The sequence below is a fragment of the Primulina eburnea genome, chromosome 8, assembly GCF_022965805.1.
Source record: "Primulina eburnea isolate SZY01 chromosome 8, ASM2296580v1, whole genome shotgun sequence".
Lineage (NCBI taxonomy): Eukaryota > Viridiplantae > Streptophyta > Magnoliopsida > Lamiales > Gesneriaceae > Primulina > Primulina eburnea.
The window spans coordinates 4,398,765-4,419,077 of record NC_133108.1 but is presented as its reverse complement, the minus strand read 5'-3'; the positions used below and the strand labels follow the sequence as shown (position 1 = coordinate 4,419,077).

General features: G+C 42.2%; 1 protein-coding gene across 1 annotated transcript; it reads right to left on the bottom strand.

Moving 5' to 3' along the window:
- Positions 1–11,755: 11,755 nt before the first annotated feature.
- LOC140838570 (uncharacterized) lies at positions 11,756–19,250 on the bottom strand. The gene is made up of 3 exons (XM_073204984.1): positions 18,459–19,250; positions 12,245–14,329; positions 11,756–12,155 (listed from the first exon to the last, which is right to left on the bottom strand). The coding sequence occupies exons 1-3, from the start codon at positions 19,111–19,113 to the stop codon at positions 11,809–11,811; spliced, it is 3,087 nt and encodes a 1,028-aa protein (XP_073061085.1). The 5' UTR covers positions 19,114–19,250; the 3' UTR covers positions 11,756–11,808.
- Between the last annotated feature and the right edge of the window lie 1,063 nt (positions 19,251–20,313).

Here is a 20,313-nt window from a genome sequence, read left to right as displayed (position 1 = left end):
TCATCAAAAAAACTTCTGACTTTATCATCGGAGTGGCTACGTCGGAAACCCCTCCGGCGCCCATTCACGAGTTCTTTTCATTGTTTGCAGGTGTCATTCAAGCCATTGTCTTCGTTCAAAATTCCCAAAACATTATAAATTGTTGATTTGATCCGATTGGAGCTCCTTACCCGGCTCACCCCTTTCCAGCGGATCTCATCATTGGCGCCGTCTGTGGGAAATATATTGAGTTCGAGGCGTTGATATGGCTCGTACCAGGAGAACAAACCAAGATAACTCCCGGGCCCAGGGGGACGGGGGACAATCTTCAAGACAAGTAAATGTTAATAATACCGACCAGAATCTTGTAACCATGACGCGAGAGGAATTAAAAAAAATGATGGCTGATGCAATGGTTCATGCTATGGCCCGGAAAGAAGTTTCCCGACGTGACCCGCCACCAGAGCAAGAACAGGAGCAGGAACAGGAACAAGAGCAGGAGCAGGGGCGGAAGGAGGAGGAGGAAGGGAGTGAAGAGAGTGTAGATTATAGTGCCGGGTCAAGGGCTCCGACTACAGCAGAGGAGTTGAAAGATTTAAAGCAAAAAATGAAGGTCCTAGAGGGACAGATGGAGGGTCGCAGCTCTGCCCGGATCGCGGCAAAGGGATGTCCATTTGCTGATATCATTGTTCAGGAACCTCTTCCTGGGAACTTCAAGTCTGCCAAAATAAAAGATTATGATGGCAACGCGGACCCGGAAGAGCATCTAGCCAGGTTCGAGAATATGGCCATGTTACACTGCTACACGGATAGAATCAAATGCAAGGTGTTCTTGACAACTCTGGTGGATTCTGCTCAGAGATGGTTTGAGGGTTTGACCCCTCAAAGCGTGCAGTCGTTCCGAGATTTCCAGAAGGTATTCTTACACCATTTTAGTAGTAGTAAGAAGTACAAAAAGACCGCCTTCAGTCTTTTTGAGGTAAAGCAGAGCCCTGAGGAGAATTTGCGGGCTTACATCAGAAGATTCAATAGAGTGGCTCTAGACGTCCCGTCTTGTGCCACCGAAACCAAGACTACTGCCTTCACCCAGGGTTTAAGAGAGGGTGAATTCTTCAAATCACTAACCAAAAGGTGCCCGGGGATTTTGAGGACCTGTTGTCCCGGGCAGAGAAGTACATAAATATGGAGGAAGCCCAGAAACAAAAGAGAGAAGCGGTGAGGAAAGAAAGAGGAGACCGGGTATCTAAACCCGAGGAGAGGGGACAAAAGAGGGGCAATTCAGGGCATTTCTCTCATCATGTGCCTCTGAAGATCGCCCGAGAGAGGGAGGTGCAAGAATGTAGTAGGGATTTGGCCCCGGATCATCAACTGACTCGGCCAGAGAAAAAGGGATTTTGTGTTCTTCACAAATTGGGATACCATAATACTGAGGATTGCAAAGTTCTGAAGGGAAATTATGGTGCGCCTTCTCTCCCAAAGCCTATTATCCATACACCAATGTCTAGGGTGCCGCCATGGACGTCCCGGCAGCCCGGATCTAGTTCTCGGGGAGGGGGTGTGAGAAGCAATCCTAGAATCGAAGCTGGAAGAAGAAGGGGGCCTGAACCCGAGCAAAGAAAGAAGTCACCCCCGGTTGTAGGAACGATTAAGATGATATCTGGAGGCTCTACTGATGGAGACTCCAATCGGGCGAGGAAGTCGAGGAGTAGGAGAGAATGTTTGGAGGTGGAAGGATTGAGGAAGAGTGAGGCAATCATCAGTTTCGGCCCGGAGGACCTGAGAGGGGTGAATCTACCCCACAACGATGCCTTGGTGATCCAAGCCCGAGTGGCGAATTATGACATTCTGCGGGTTTTCGTGGATTCAGGCAGTTCTGTGAATGTAATTTTCAAGGATGCTTTTGAGCAGATGGATTTACAGGGCTATCACCTGGAAACAGTGGAAACTGCTCTTTTCGGCTTCGCCGGGCACGTGGTTTATCCAGAAGGGGAGATTGTTTTACCTTTAACCCTGGGCTCTCACGATCTCAAGAAGACAGTGATGACTTCTTTTACTCTGGTGGACTCCCCATCATCGTATAACATCATCCTTGGGAGGCCGGCCATGAATGAGTTAAGGGCTGTAGCGTCTACCTACCACCAGAAAATAAAATTTCCTGTGGGAGCAAGGGTAGGAGAAGTCCGGGGAGATCAACCCTCTTCTCGAAAGTGTTATGTGGAAGCGGTCCGGGCGGATAAAAACAGATCTAAGAAGGAGGGGAAGAGGGCTAAGATAGGTGAGACAGGAGGAAGGATAGTGGAGAAAGGGGAGATACACTTTGTGGCCGAGGAAGAGCAGGAGGCGGTGGAGATTGGGCCAGGACAGCAAATCCGGGTGGCTCGGGATCTCAGCATGACCACCCGGGTGAGTTTAATTAAATGTTTAAAAACTAACATTCATGTGTTTGCCTGGTCCCAGCAGGAGCTTACGGGGATTTCTCCCTTTATATCGGAGCATCATTTAAACATCCTCCCGGGGTCTCACCCCGTAAAGCAGAAAAAGAGGCACTTTGGTCCTGAAAAGGACAAAGTCATATCAGAGCAAGTAAAGGAGCTCCTGAAGGCGGGGCATATTCGGGAAATTCAATTCCCTACCTGGCTTTCCAACGTGGTTTTAGTACCTAAATCCACTGGCAAATGGCGCATGTGCGTAGACTTCCGCGATCTAAACAAAGCATGCCCCAAAGATCATTATCCGCTGCCCCGGATTGACCAGCTGGTAGATTCCACCTCGGGTTATGAGCTGCTGAGCTTTATGGATGCATACCAGGGGTATCATCAGATCCCCTTGGCCAAAAAAGATCAAGATAAAGCTAGCTTCGTCACCTCGGGAGGTACATTTTGTTATATTGTAATGCCTTTCGGGTTGAAGAATGCAGGGGCTACCTATCAGCGTCTTATGGACAAAGTATTCGAGAAGCAGTTGGGGCGGAACGTGGAAGTCTATGTGGATGATATCTTAAGCAAGACCCGGGAAGTCACTACTTTTATTGATGATCTACAGGAAACTTTTGCCACCCTCATGCAACATGGGATCAAGCTTAACCCGGCCAAATGCATTTTTGGCGTAAAAAGTGGCAAATTTTTGGGATTCATGGTTACAGATCGGGGAATTGAGGTAAATCCGGAGAAGGTGAAGTCTGTCTTATGTATGCCCTCTCCCCAGTCTGTAAAAGAGGTGCAAAAGTTGACGGGAAGGATTGCTTCCCTTTCTCGATTCATATCCCGTTCAGCACACAGAAGTTATCCTTTCTTTCAAGTCTTGAGAAAGGCCCAGCACTTCGGATGGAACGATAAATGCGAACAAGCCTTCCAGGATTTGAAAGCCCACCTTGCAGAACTCCCGGTATTAGTAAAACCCGAGCCCGGGGAGCGATTATTCTTGTATTTATCCTCTACAGAGCATGCTGTCAGTTCGGTGTTAATCAAAGAAGAAGGCTCTGATCAGAAGCCTGTCTATTATGTTAGCCACGCTCTAAGAGGGCCCGAGCTCCGGTATACCGAGGTAGAAAAGATTGCATTGGCTTTGATCGTGACTGCTCGGAAGCTAAGACCTTACTTCTTATCGCATCAAATAGTGGTTCTTACCAACAGCCCTCTTGGTAGAATCATGACTCATGCTGAGGTATCCGGGCGAATGATTAAGTGGACGGTGGAATTGGGGGAGTACGATATCGAGTACAAACCACGAATGGCTATCAAAGCACAAGCTTTATCAGACTTTTTATCTGAGATGGTCCAGCCCAGTAGAGAGGAAGTGTGGAGAGTCTTTGTGGATGGGGCGTCTAGCCTAGCGGGATGTGGAGTAGGAGTCGTAATGATATCCCCCCCGGGAGAAAAAATCAAATTGGCAATAAGGATTGATTCCCGAGTAACTAATAATGAGGCCGAGTATGAGGCTGTGCTAGCTGGAATACGAGCTGCTCGGGAAGTGGGGGCTTCCCGGATAATTATATATTCCGATTCACAACTTATAACACAACAGATAAAGGGTGAGTATGAAGCTAAAGATGATAGGATGCTGAAATATCTACAGCTTATCAGAGCTCGAGCAGAAAGCTTTTCGGATTGGAGTATTGAACAAATCCCCCGAGAAGAAAACGACGAAGCAGATATTCTAGCAAAAATGGCAGCATCCCTAAGTGAAGTAAGCACCCGGGAGGTATTGCATGTCTCCCGCTTGATCCTCTCGACTGACGAGGAAGGGATACCCGAGCCCGAAAACTCCTGGATGACGCCCTTAATCAGATTTATTGAAAAAGGTGTACTACCCGAGGACAGAGGGCAAGCTCGGAAAATTAAGAGACAAGCTCCCAGGTTTGTTCTCTTAAACGCAATCTTGTATAAAAGATCATTTCAGGGGCCTCTTTTAAAATGCTTGCCTAAAAAGGAGGTAGATTATGTACTACGGGAAATTCATGAAGGATGTTGCGCGGAGCACCTCGGAGGAATGTCTCTAGCCCGAAAAACCATGCTCGCAGGATTTTGGTGGCCAACCCTGGGTCAAGACGCAGCTCGGGTGGTTCAAACCTGCGAAGGCTGTCAGCATCATGCAAATTTCAAACACAGCCCGGCTGCTCTTATGAAGCCTATTTGGGCATCCTGCCCTTTTGATCAATGGGGCATGGACATTGTAGGTCCTTTCCCGCTTGCCCGAGCTCAGAAGAAATTCTTATTAGTAGCAGTCGATTATTTTTCCAAATGGGTGGAAGCTGAACCTTTGGCCAGAATTACTGAAACGGAGGTATTGAAATTCTTGTGGAAAAATATTGTATGCCGATTTGGAGTGCCCCGGAGATTAATCTCAGATAATGGCAGACAATTCCAAGGCAAAGGAATTGTTTCTTGGTGCCAAGAAATGAAGATCACTCAATCCTTCACCTCTGTGGCTTATCCTCAGGCAAATGGTCAAACAGAAGTTGTCAATAGGATCATTGTACAGGCGTTGAAGACGAGACTTCAGGGTAAGGGGAAGGATTGGGTTGAAGAATTACCCAGTGTTCTTTGGGCCTACAGAACTACTCCGCGGGTACCGACTCAGGAAACCCCTTTCAGCCTCGTATACGGCTCGGAAGCAGTTCTCCCAGTTGAGATTGGAGAGACTTCTCCTCGGGTAGAATCTTACCCACGTGATAATAATGAAAGCAGAGCCGGGGAGTTGGATTTAGTCGAGGAAAAAAGAGACCGGGCATTTATCCGCATGGAAGCATACAGAAGTCGAGTGATGAAATCTTACAATAAGAAGGTCCGAATTCGAGATTTTCAAATTGGAGATTTAGTCATGAAAAAGGCCAATCCAGCGGGAGAAGTGGGAAAATTAGAGGCAAAATGGGAAGGGCCTTACAAAATCACTCGGAGAGTCAGCTCCGGATCTTTTTATCTAGAGGATGCACAAGGACGCCCTCTCAAAAGACCCTGAAATGTTGTATTCTCATCTCTCACATTCCGGGAAGAAACAAAAGCCCAGGGCACTACACCCTGGCTCGGGGCCACACACCTCGACCATTCCCAAGTCCCGGGACATGCTCCCCGGCCCAAGGCTCCGCACCTTGGTTCTAAAAAGCCCAGGGCACTACACCCTGGCTCGGGGCCACACACCTCGACCATTCCCAAGTCCCGGGACATGCTCCCCGGCCCAAGGCTCCGCACCTTGGTTCTAAAAAGCCCAGGGCACTACACCCTGGCTCGGGGCCACACACCTCGACCATTCCCAAGTCCCGGGACATGCTCCCCGGCCCAAGGCTCCGCACCTTGGTTCTAAAAAGCCCAGGGCACTACACCCTGGCTCGGGGCCACACACCTCGACCATTCCCAAGTCCCGGGACATGCTCCCCGGCCTAAGGCTCCGCACCTTGGTTCTAAAAAGCCCAGGGCACTACACCCTGGCTCGGGGCCACACACCTCGACCATTCCCAAGTCCCGGGACATGCTCCCCGGCCTAATGCTCCGCACCTTGGTTCTAAAAAGCCCAGGACACTACAACCTGGCTCGGGGCCACACACCTCGACCATTCCCAAGTCCCGGGACATGCTCCCCGGCCCAAGGCTCCGCACCTTGGTTCTAAAAAGCCCAGGGCACTACACCCTGGCTCGGGGCCACACACCTCGACCATTCCCAAGTCCCGGGACATGCTCCCCGGCCTAATGCTCTGCACCTTGGTTCTAAAAAGCCCAAGGATTCACACCCGGGCTCAAAACTCCGTATTTGGCAAGGTTCGCTTTCTTTACTTTCCTATCGAATATAAAATATTTGGTTCGCTAGAAATTAAGATATTGCACAAGGAAAAATAATTCTTGTGACCAGAGCCCGAGGGCAAGAATCACACGAGGAGATATGGAAACCTAAAAAAACAATCCTAAACTAGAAATACTGCAGTAGACTCCTCCCCGGTATTCTCAGGAGCCTTTTCGGTCTCCTTATCGGCATCGTCATCATCTTTGGGAAGAGAGTCAATGGCTCGATCTATGTCAGGAAAGCCCTCCTTGTTTGCCGGAATCAAGTCCTCCTCCTCAAATTGCTCCCGGCATTTCGCAAAGCCAACTTTGAAGTAGTTGTACGATCTATCTTCAACCGCCGCTTGGAAATCCGAGGATTGGAGGAAGACAGTCTTCCATTCCTCATGAGTGAGTTGGAAAAGCTTGAGTTTATCTTCAGCAGCCACAACCCGGTGTTGTTGAAGAGTGGCTTCTTCTTCAAGGAATCGAGCTCGGGATTCCAGAAAAGCAATTTGTCTTTGAGAGGCTTCTTCTCGAGCAAAACTCTCATCCCGAGCACGCTGAGTTGAAGCCAATTGTTGATTGGCTCTTTCCAAAGAGGCCAGGAGCCCGGCAACTTTCTCCTCGTGCAGCTTCTCGGCCCGGGCGATCTCCCCTCGGAGCTGGTCATGAACTTCTTGAGACGCCCGAGCCTGCCTGTTCGTCCTGGTGGCCACTGCCGCCACTTCTTCAAAGGCCGAGACCATCATATGAGCCGCCTGGACAAAGAAAAATCAGGAGAAATGGGTCGGTATCAGTATTAAGCCGTAAGGTGAAGAGCTTACCGAGAGAAGCCGGTTTGATCCTTCCAAAAATCTGTTAGGGGCAGGGATGCTCTTCAAGAATATTGCTTCAGTAGGACTGAGCATCTGCTTGAAGCATTTAGCACCACTGACCGTAGCTCCCTCGAAAAAAATATTGTTGGAAGGGAGCTCGGAGGATGAATCCCCAGTAGTTTGGGGGGGAGGACGAGGTTGTGCAGGTGGAGAGGTACAGGGGTCACCCTCAGAAGGGCCTTCCAGAACCACCAGCTCGGGCTCTGCCACCGCTTTTCTTTTCCTCTGGCTTAGAGGAATAAGATCTTCAGTTTCTTCTGAAGTCTCAGCCATCCCCCGAGGGGTGTCCTCCTGAGAAAGATCTTCCCGGGCAATTTCAACTCCCTGAGACACATTCTCGGCCGCTCGTTTCTTTTCCACTTCAACAGCTGCGCGACGAGCTGCAAGTTCCTTCTCTTGGGCATTTTTCTCAGCCGCCCTTCTTTTAGCAAAAGCAGCCTGCATCTCGGAATTATCTGCATGGAGAAGAAATAGTGATAAAAAAAAAAATATCGAGGAGGAAGAGCAACAGGGTAAAAGGTTGAATTACCGGGTTGAGAGCCCGAGCCCGCCACCTCATCAATAATGTGGTCTTCGAGATCCTCAGGCTGGGGACTCAACCCGTAGGTAGTCAAATTTTCATCCGAGATAAGGGTGGAGGATGAATATTTACGTCCCTCTACCAAATCTTGACTGATAAGGAAGGGTTCTTCGAATTTGTAAGTGCCGGGGAGGGAAGGTTGTGTAGGCAGAGAGGGGAGAAAGCCGGTCAAGCAGGGAAGATCCTCCGGGAGTTGAATAAAGAAGTATCTTCCTTTCCACCCTTTTTGAGAAGAAGGTATATCATCAAGGAAGCGAGTATTGTGCCGGGCAGTCAGGGAAAAGGCATTATCCCCGAGCCGACAAGAGAAATAGTAATGAAGGATGAGAGGAGTAATGAGAAAATCGTTCATACGGAAAAGAACGAAGGTGGCAGCCATTATTCTAAAGGAATTAGGGTGAAATTGGTTAATTGGTAAACCAAAAAATTTGGCGACTGCGATAAAGAAAGGATGAACAGGAAATCGTAGACCATTCTTAATTTGGTCTCGGAAAAAAGTGGTATACCCGGGAGGGGGGTTGTTGGCTCTATCAGAAGGCCCGGGTATCAAAATAGATAGAGCGGAGGGAATGTGACCCAAAGTCCTAAGTTCTCCATCCGCCCCTGAGCGCAGGGTGCTGCTCAAGGAGGAGAACCAGGGAACTCCCGGGGCCTCGGCAGGAGGAGGGCCCGTGACCCGAGCTTTACCCTTACCCTTCTTTTGGGCAAGAGCTCGGGAGTGACTTGGAAGGGAGGGTTTAGAAGAAGAGGGTCTGGTTGAAAGGACTGTTAGTTTCTTAGCGGGTTGGGTAATAAAGCGACGGGGTGAAGGAGATGGAGAAGCATCGGAGCGAAGTGCAGCAGATTCGACACTAGGCGAACCTCGCGCATTGGCCCCAGAAGTAGAAGAAGTAGAGTTAGACATTTTATGAAGAAAGACTTACAAAGTTTGAAGACAGGTGGTCGGGGAAACTGGCAGTATTAGAGGCGCACCGGAGACGAGAGAAACTTCGTAGAAAAGCTTTGAGAGGATTTTTTGCAAGGGCTTCGCCGGAGTTTCGAATTTGAAAATGATTCTCCAGGAAGAGGCGGTTAGAATTTATACGAGAGAAAATTGATCTGCATCGTTGATTAAAAGTAGATCGAAGGGGTGAAATAAACCTCGAAATCCGCGAGGATAGGTGAAGAGACACACGCCATGATTATTGTCAGATTTATGGACTCCTCGAAGTACGAAATGTTTGTGATCGTCGAGTAAAGGGGCGCGTGGCACCATGACACCCCTTGGGATTATCCCAAGACGCGGGTGTTTATTTCTTATCCCGGGAGGGTTTGAGGCCTCGGGTGTTTATTTCTTATCCCGGGAGGGTTTGAGGCCCCGGGTGTTTATTTCTTAGTCCGGGAGGGTTTTAGGCCCCGGATAGTTATTTCCCAGCCCGGGAGGGTTTTGAGGCCCCGGGTGTTCGTTATTTTTTAGTTCGGGAAGTTTTAGATTTTCGGGCGTGAATTTTGTAACGCAAAAAGAAGCTAAATCGAACCACCTCGGTTTGACAGATAAGTTCTTGTAATAGAAGAAAAGACAAATATGAACTAGAAATATTATATTTAAAGGTACATATTACATCTGGGCCATTTTCGAGGCCACATCGTTCTTCCATTCATTCATCCAGTCGGTCATTTCCTGGATAACGAGAGGAGTGAATGGCTCAGAAGCTAGTAGTTTGTTCAGCTGGTGCCATTCTTTCCAGAGCATTGCACGCAGTAGCACCTGATCGGTGGCTAAGTCTACAACTCGAGCTACTCCCAGCTCTCGCCTGTATTTTCTTGCTACTGCCCTTTGTGCGCGATTAAGGGCTAGGCCATTTTGGTGTGTAATGTTAATGTCATGTATCTTGTACCAGGTGGACATGACCTTCACTTCGATATATTCTTTGATTGTCCTTTTCAGAGTCTTCACATAAGGACGCAGTGCCACAGGTATTTGGCTATACTCACCAAGGGAGGAGACCGCACTACTACAATCGCTGGAGCTAGACATATTGAATGGGTGATTCCCCTATAAAGTTACTATCTTATTTATAGATGCGTGATACAGAGGATAAAAGAAGTTAAAGGGTCACGACCAGTTGAAGTGTTTCCAGCATTAAATACCCATTATTGAATTCACACACATGGATGATTAGGGTATGCCTCGTAAATTGTTCCGGGTAGTCAAAAAGGTGGTTTCAATTATCGAGGTCACGGCATCATCATAACCTAGGAGGTGTGGGTATATCCTCCCCATGCGAGCGTTTCCATGTGGAAAGCTATTTTACTATGGCATTTTGTTTTATTACCCGGGTATCCCGAGCCCGGTATTTTATCACCTAAGAACTCGAGGCTGGAATACCCTATCTTATATCTGGAGGGTTTTTAGATTTCGTTTTTAAGAATTGATTATTAGTTGAGAAAATAATAATAATAGTATTAAAGTGCAAGCAAGGGGAATAAAATAGGACAAGATTTTATTCATTCGGGAAGGGTCTACCCGCTACATTACAAAACTCCTTTTCAACCGATTTCATCCATGCAGCGAGCAGGGTCTTCACCGAGCTACCGGTAAACGCCTTGGCAAAGCCATCCGAGGAGAGAAGCTTATGCAGGATCCTCCTCTCCTTGTAAAGCATAAGTTGAAGGATGTAGCGGTCTTCAAAGAGATTTTCCTCATCAGGAATCTGCAAGCGTTCCCGATATTTGGCCAGTTTAGCCACCAGTTGAGGAGTGATAGCCTCCTCCCACTCATGTATAAGCTCGAGCCCTTGTAGTTCCCTCCAGTAATGAAGGATTTGATGGAAGACCTTATCTTCCAGTTCAGACTTGCTCTTTGCAAAAGCGGTTTGCATAAACTCTTCCGCCATATCAGGAGCTTTGGAACTGCTGGGACCTGCCATTGTATGCTTTGAAAATAGAATTACTGGATGGGCTAAAAAAGGAAGCAAGCAACCCATTATATAAACGAACGGTAATCAATCTCTACCGTGGATTTGAATCCAATCGAACGATCAGAAAAGTCTGGGAAAATGGGCCAACAGATGAAAAGACATGTATGGATATCGAGGGAGCAGGCTCATCATTACCTCAGCATATGAAGAGATTTTTCGGCGGTATCCTTACTCATGCATGAGTAATGATGTGTTTGATTGATTTCCTTGGAAATAGTAATTGGCAGATATTGAGGAATTCGAAGTATGGGATGTAAGGCACTTAGATGGAATTCCTTCGCTTCGTATTTATTCGCCATGACCATCCAAGAGTAAACAGGAAGGATTGAATCGGGACAGCGAGTCAAGCTCTAGCCCGACTATTTTAGGGATGGGTGGTGATACCCCCATTAGGATCCGGGTAGGAGCGTCCAGGTAAGTCTACCCGACCGGTTGAAGTTTTCAGTTATTAGCCCGGGTCCTCGTAAAGTGGACCGTGTCCTTCTCATCTTTCCTGGTAAGTTTCCCGGTTGCATAACCACTTGGGCAATCTCGAGAATAGCACCATCTCGATAAGTGCACCACACTCGAGTGCAATCATTACACGCCATCCCATCTGTCAGAACAATTTGGGCTTGGAGTGTCCGAGAAGTCATCAGAAGCTAGTATGGTAAACCGACTTAATAGGTGACGCAGGAATTAAGGTAACTACCCATTCCTCACCTATAAATAGCAGGTATTAATATCATTAAATGATCCTGAAAAACCTTTGAACTTTAAGCACTCTACGTATTTCTCCTCAAATATTGTTCGAAGTTCATCATCAAAAAAACTTCTGACTTTATCATCGGAGTGGCTACGTCGGAAACCTCTGCTTCCATTCACGAGTTCTTTTCATTGTTTGCAGGTGTCATTCAAGCCATTGTCTTCGTTCAAAATTCCCAAAACATTATAAATTGTTGATTTGATCCGATTGGAGCTCCTTACCCGGCTCACCCCTTTCCAGCGGATCTCATCACCCAGCAACATTAACATTAGTTCTTATTTAACCTCACAAACGAAACATGAGTATCAAACATTACCGTTCGATCAATTAGTTCTTATTTAAAAAACATGAGTTTTTTAAGAACGTAAAAAACATAAACACGTAATTATTTAACTCTTCCTCCAGTTATGATCTAATTAGCAAAGAACTTCAATCTTGATCTTGTTCATCTTTGCTACAATATCTTTCATATTGGGTCTCCCTTCAGGTAAATCTGTTGTGCATTCCAAAGCCAGCCCCATGATTGATCTCAAGCAATTTTCATATTTAACTATCACGGCCGATTCTTCACTTGTATTCAGCAAATTAGCATCACTAATCCGTATAACAGCATTGGGAAATGACTCGGAAACCCATTTCTTGAAGGTTAACTCTCCAAAAAACATCTCATCTGATGGCTTCTTTCTTGTAAATGTTTCCATCAACAAAATCCCGTAGCTGTAAACATCCACCATTGTCGATACTATGCCTGTTGATCCGTACTCTAACATCCAAAGAAAACGAGTGAAATGAACTTGGCCCACTTCGAGAATCGAAAACAACTAACTAAAAATTCAATGAGAAGAGCCTTACCTGGTGCCATGTACCCAATGGAGCCCAAAGTCTTAGTTTGTGCCATCCTATGATCTTCTGATAGGAGTTTAGCGATGCCAAAATCGCCTATGTACGCAACCATGTCTTCATCCAGGAGGACATTACTTGGCTTCAAATCACAATGGACGATTGGTGATGAATAACCAATATGTAGATACTCTATGGCACATGCCACATCTATCATTATCTCCAATCTTTGACCAATGCTCAAGGACTTTTCAGGAGAATAAAGCCATCTGTCAAGGTTGCCGTTAGAAATATATGTCATCACCAACGCCTTAAAGTCGATATTGGAGCAACTTGTAACGATTTTGACTATGTTTCGGTGCCGAATGCGACGCATGACTTGACACTCAGTGTCGAAGCTCTCAAGTGCACACTGCATGTCTTGATTGAAAACCTTGATAGCATACGTTTTCTCATTAGGAAAGAATCCTTTGTACACCGATCCGTAGCCGCCACTTCCTATCAAATTCTCCTGGTCAAAGTTTCTTGTGGCTCGAAGAATTTCACGGTACGAAATCCTTTCGTGCTTAGGGCCTAGAGGCAAGTTGGACAGCGCTGAAAGCAATGATCGTTCAGCCCGATATTTTAAAAACAAGCTTATAAGAAACATGGCTGCAACAACTACAATTAAAGCTATTGGTGGCAGTATATATCTCAAAAGCTTATTGTTTCTTGAAGCTTCAGCAATACTATCCAATTTGCACTGGGGGACATTGAATCGGGAAGCTCCACACAACTCTATATTACCTCTGAAAGAATCGGCTGTGAAGTTCACGAAATTCCCTCCATTTGGAATTTCACCGCTGAGTTCGTTGAAAGAAACATTGAAGTAACTAAGATATACAAGTGGCTCCAATGACTTTGGGATTGAACCGGATAGACTATTGACGGACAGGTCCAAGTATTCCAAGCCTTTTAACTTGCCAAATGAATCGGGTATGGAGGCATTGAACTTGTTATCCGACAGTGATACATAGCTTAAGCTTTGAAGATTTCCAATATTTGTTGGAATTTTCCCAGAGAGTTTATTTCCTTTCAAACGTAACTCTGCCAAGCTATCCATATTCCCCATTTCTTCAGTCAGTAAACCATCAAAGAAGTTGTTAGATAAATCCAGGCTCTGAATTGCCTTATTTAACCAAAAAGTGGACGGTATATTAGAATTGAAGGCATTGTCCGCAGCATCGATCATTTTCAGGGAAGGAAGGCTTCCTAAACAATTGGGTAGCTGTCCAGATAGCTTATTAGCCGAAAAAGATGCTCGAAAAATATTTCTCAGGTTGCAAAAGCTCTGGGAAATGGGGCCCACCAGCGTATTGATGGTAACATCAATCACTTGCAAGTTGCTTAAATGCTGTAAAGTCTCCGGAATAACTCCCGTGAAGTAATTATCTCCAATGCTAATCAAAGTCAAGCTGCTTAGATTACCGATTTCATCCGGGATCGTGCCGGTTATTCTGCAAGAAAACGCGTAAAAACTCACAAGTGATGCAGATAGATTGTTCGAGCCTAAGGATTTCGGTAGCATTCCTGTTATGGGATTAATGGGAAACTGCAATAGCTCCAGATTCTCGCATTTTGTCAGAGGAGTGATAAATTCTTGTTCGGGTATGGACAGATCATTGGTGAAATAATTCTCTGCCAAGTCTAGCACTTGTAGCAGGCGTAAATTCCCGAGAGTAACGGGTATGAGTCCACTGAAAGAATTGTTAGAGACACTTAGAGCCACTAATCCTGAGATATTCGAGATGGAATTTGGGATCGTTCCATTGATTCGATTACGGCCCAGATATAGAGCTCCAAGATTTGGAAGATCTTCATCTATGGAAGAAGGGAGGTTTCCGGATAACTGATTCTTGAGAAGCGAAAGCATTTGCAAGGTTGAGAGATTGAAGATGGATTGCGGTATATCTCCGTGCAGCATATTTTCTCCCAAATCCAACCATTTTATACTCCGTAAGCGCCCAATTTCGACAGGAACTCCTCCTTGAATAGAGGTATCCCTGATCACCAGTGTCACCAAATTTGACAAATTGCCAATTGATGATGGAATAGTGCCTGCATGTATATCCACGTGTGGCTCAAGAGTTTTGTCAATTACTTTTGGCAAATCAAATACGAAGCAAGTGAATATTTTCGGCAGTTTATGTCACGCCCCGAGTCTGGCTCGTGTCTGTGTGACAGTTCAATATATCCCTATAGCAACTATTTCGTATATGTCATCGCTTTATGAAAATGATGAATTCAAGTTAGAATCTAGAGGTAGCTCCTACAGGGTCAAAATGTGACTCTCGTCATGTAGCACTTTGTCCCGCAGGTTCAAGAGGTGACTCTCATGCACGTAGCACTTTGCCCCACATAACACTTATTTCTCGGTGTTTCTTGCTGATGACCGCCTATGATATCATTCTGTCGCGCCTTGAGCCCGGGGTCGCGCCTGCGTGACTATACAATGAGCCCCTATAACAAATACTTTGTATTTGTCATCACTTTACAAAATGATTAACTGAAGTTGTTATAGAAGTCCAATGTAGCTCGTTATAAACTCATTTTAAATCTTTAATTATAAGATGTGGGACAAAAGGTATTACAGGTGATTGTAATATCCTTTGTCTGACATCTTAAAATTTAAATATTTAAAATGAGTTTATAATGAGTTACAATTAGGGGTGGGCATAAAACCTGAAAAACCGAAAAAAACCGACCGAACCGAATAATTCGGTTTAAATGGTTCGGTTTTATCGGTTTTTCGGTCGGTTATGGTTTTAAAATATATAAAGTTCGGTTTTTCGGTTCGATTTTCGGTTTTAAGCCCCAAACAAACCGAAAAACAGAACCGGCCATATTTTTGTTAAATATAAGGTTTTTATGTATAATGGGTCATATTATTGTTAAATATAAGTCTTTTTATATATAATGGGCCTATTAAGATTTAGGAACTTAGTATCATTAACCCTCAATTTTTCAATCCGATCGTTTTCTCTTATTTCTCATCACTCATCAGTCGACGTTCTCTTTTTTTCTGTATATATTTCTTTAATATTTCGTAAGATTATTTGTGTTTCATTCGAGCTAATTGACACCTTGTTATCATTCTTATTATTGAATATTCCGTTGGATTCAGACATTTTCCGTGTTTACATGGTTAATTAGTTATATATAGTTATTATATTCGTATGACATGTTTATACACAACACATGTAATAAATATATATAAATATATATATATATATACATGATCAAGCCTCACAAATTAAATATTTGAAAAATACTATGATTTAGATTTTAAAGACATAAAGTGACATATGATTTTATCTCTCGACAAATTTTAGCCAACCGTATATAACCGGCCGTAAAAACCGAACCGTATTACAAAAAAGCCGAACCGAACCGTAATAAAAAGGTTCGGTTTTGGACTAGAAATATTCAAAACCGAAAACCGAAAAACCGAACCGTTGTAGACTAAAATCGAACCAAACCGATCGTTGCCAACCCCTAGTTACAATGAACTTCTAAAGCAACTTAAGTTAATCATTTTCGTAAAGTGAAAACGAATATGAAATAGGTGTTATAGGGATCCATTGTGCAGTCACGCAAGCACGAATCCGAGCTCAGGACATGACAGTTGATGTTATAAATGAGAGCTTTGTTTCTACCAATATTTTGTTCGATATCTATAAAGAATTAGAGTTGTAAATTATTTTGTTGTTCATATATATTGATTTGTCGTTTATGTACTATACATCATTCGTCAATCACATCACATGAACCAAAAAATGCCTCATTGTGTAAATCAAATTTAATGATTAACATAATTATTTCTTTCCGCCCAAGATATATAAATTTTCGAAAAATTGCTAAAATTTATTTCATATGCTTAGAAATAGGGAAATACATATTTTTGTTTTATAACTTGTATGTTTTTTTTTGTTAAAAACTTGTGTGAGACGGTCTAACGGATTGTATTTTGTGATACAAATCTTTTATTTGAGTTATCCATGAAAAAATATTACTTTTTATGCTAAGAGTGTTACTTTTTATCGTGAATATCGTAGGGTTAACTCGTCTCACATATAAAGATTCGTGAGACCGTTTCACAAGAGATCTCTTTTTTTTTGTCATCTTATCCGTCAATTGATAATCTTAGTTCAATAACTTGTTTTTTTTTTTTTTTGCAATTTTAGTCATTTTTCACTGGATATTGGCATGACACCAGACAAGTTAGTAATGTTTGTCGCCATGATAGAAATTTTGGTGACATGTTAAAAATTAAAAATTGAATAATGCCTACAAATCACACTTTATTCTCGTTTATTGGTTGGTTTATTGTCGTAGATTATGAATTATACATATTTGAGGTAAAATTCACCAACTCTAAAATTATTTTGAATATTCAGTTGTGATTATTTGAGTTGCATTAATATTGTCTTATGATGTATATAATTTTCGAGTTTAAATTTTTACCTGAAAAATCTATTGTTGTAAATTTTGGGAAAAAGAATCAATTGGTTGAGATATTGAGAATTATTGATGTTGCAATTATTATTGGATTGTGTTGCTATTTTTCTAGGGCAAAGACTTGTGTGATACGGTCTCACGGGTCGTATTTGTGAGATTGATCTCTTATTTGGGTCACCCATGAAAAGTATTACTTTTTATGCTAAGAGTATTACTTTTTATTGTGAATATGGGTAGAGTTGACCCGTCTCACGGATCATGGCCTGTGAGACGGTCTCACATGAGACTCACTCTTTTTCTAGTTAGAATAACCAAAAAAATGAATAATTATGAGATTTGAAAAAAATTGGGATAATAGGATTTTTCTAGTTGGATAACTCAAGGAATAAAAAATATCAAGTTATTTTCAAACCAAAAGGGCAGACATCGACAAGGGGAGGGCTTACATCAATTACAATATGAGTGGGTCTCATGTGAGACCGTCTCACGGATCATAATCTGTGAGACGGGTCAACCATACACATAGTCACAATAAAAAGTAGGCAAAAACTTGTGTGAGACGGTCTTACGGGTCGAATTTGTGAGACAGATCTCTTATTTGGATTATCCTTGAAAAAGTATAATTTTTTATGCTAAGAGTATTACTTTTTATTGTAAATATGGGTAAGGTTGACTCGTCTCACAGATTAGTATCCGTGAGACGGTCTTACATGAGACCCACTCTAAAAATTAATATTCTTAGCATAAAAAGTAATATTTTTTCATGGGTGACCCAAATAAGATATCTGTCTCACAAATACGATCCGTGAGCCCTTGTCACACAAGTTTTTGCCTTATAATGAGTGGATCTCATGTGAGATCATCTCACGGATCATAATCTGTGAGACGGATCAATCATATTCATAGTCACAATATTTGTTTCAACCAAAACCACTGAGCAAATTGAATTAATTTGAAAAATCGGTTTGATTTACTTGGAAGTTCGATTATAGTTTTTTAAATATCGGTTAATTCGATTTGATTTTAATGTTAAATAAAATTTTGGTTAACTGGACAAACCTAACTTTTATAAAAAAAAATTAAAATTATAAAATTTTCTAGTAATGTTTTTAAGGATATAAATATTATAAATTTCTGATAAAATTTATTAGCTAGTAGAATTATATTTAAAATATTTTTAATAAAAAATTTATATTATTTAATTCAATTTTATATTAAATTTTTAATTAAAACTTGTTTTTTTAAAAAAAAAATCTTAAAATTCAGGTTACCGACAAAAATAACCAATTTTTTTAGTTTGATTTGTTCAATTTACGTAGTAAAGTTCAGTTCGGTTAATTGGAAAAAAAAAGCTTTGTTTTTTTCTATTTTAAAAAATTCAGTTTGGTTTTAATAAATCTTCACCTATATTAATATTACTGTCTAACATGGGTCGGAGTCAGACCAGATACTTTTGAATCCTAGATCCGTCCTGCACATCATCATTTTTTGTTGCCACAATAGCATACTAAAACTCTAAATTTATAGAGTGTTGACAATATATATATATATATATATATATATATATATATATATATATATATATATATATATATTTCCCCTTTAAAAAATCCTCTAACATTGTGCGGTTTCTATTATATAAAAAACTTAAGAAACCTATATCATCTCTTCAACATTTTTCACATATGAAAACCTTTCTGAAATAATTTCTTCTAATTTTTTGACATACCCGTTAGCGCACTTCGTCCTACAACTAGGAACTGGAGCTGTGACAAGTTTCCTATTGCCATTGGTATGCTTCCAGTGAATTTGTTGGTAAAGAGATCTAGTTTCTGGAGTTGTACGCAGTTGCATAGACTATTCGGAATTTCCCCACCAATTTGATTAACTCTAAGACGTAAAATTTGCAGGTTTCGTAAATGATTATCGCAAATATCCAAAGGCAGTGTCCCAGATAACTGGTTCGTTAGAAGATCCATTTCTTTCAGCGCGGAAAGTTTGAAAACACTCGACGGTATTGCACCACTGAGAAGGTTTCCCGACAAATTAAGCCTTTCAAGATTGATTAGAGATCCGAAACTAAGCGGAATCTGACCAGTAAGCTGATTGTTGGCCATTCTCAACACAAGAAGGCGTCTCAAACCCCCCATCTCGTCTGGTATTTGGCCATAGAAGCTGTTGTTACTGACGTCCAGGTACGTCAGAAAGGAGAGGTTCCCGATTTCTTGTGCTATCGTACCTTCTAAACCCATGCCGAAAAGATCCAATCCCGTTACTCTAAGGTGCCTTGGACTGCAAGTGACCCCAATCCAGTGGCAAAAATCGGTCCCTTGTGACCAATTTTTAGCCAATATGGAGTTTGGTGTCACTGTCGAGCGAGCCATGACGGCTAGAAGGGAAGATTCGTCGTCGAGAATAGCTGCGGCCGAGCAAATGCTGACCAAGAACACTATTACAAGTTGCGATTTATTGTCTTGGTTTCCATTAGTTTAGAATCTAATCGGAAGCAAGAGATACACAAGAAGATACCCTCCAAAATGTGGTGTTTACTAAACTATAACCATTGCAATAGAACTAAATTATTGCATGTATTACGATGGATTTGACGTGCAATCTCAATGATTGATTATTAAATTAAACGAACAAAAGTCACATCTTAGGCCAGACGTTTGTTACCTAGGGCGGTACGATACATCGTAGTGTATAAAAAATTCTAAATCGTATATTATATCGAAAATATAGTATAAGAAAATTTTATATATCGTTTTATACCAAAACAACCTTATTTTTTTATAAATTTATATTTTGGTCTTTTAATTTTCAATTTTTTTACTTTCTGTCTTGCATGTTATCAGTCAATTTATGGTTTTAGTTCATTAATAAGTACTTTTTTTCTAATTTATTCATTTTCATATGTGTGTTGACTTGTCAACACTATATCTGGTGTCATATCATCAATTTTCAATGACGACACGTCACCATTTCTCGACGACGTGTCGTCATTTCATTTAGCAACGTCACGTCAGCACTCCGACAAAAAATGACTAAAATCGAAAAAATGTGCAAATTTGTTGACAGACTGTAAATTGACTGATGGCGTTACTCAAAATAGAAAACATGCAAGTTACGTAACAAATTAAAAACGCGATTTTTCCTAGTTCAAAGTTTTATGAAATTTTAATATTTTTTTTACAATTGATAGTTAATGTGCACTTCAAGAACATTAAGTGATAATATTCAGGTTCAAGTTTTTAGCCGAAAGAGAACGTTTAAGTTTTAACAGACCATCGAGAACTTAGACTTTCTAATTATTCAAGAATTGTCATAAAAAACGAAATAGTTCGAACTTCGTTTCTACACGCAATTTATAAAAGATCTTTAATAAATCATGAGTGTTCGAAAACGACCTCAAATAAGTCAACGAATCAACCTGACGTATGTTATTCATGTACAATTTTAAGACATTGCATCGACTTTTTTTTTACGATATAATTTGTCACCTTCTGAAAATCGACAAAGAAGAATGTTTGAAATGACTCCGGATTATTGTCATAAATCAGAGTCTATACCATAGGTAAAGTCGT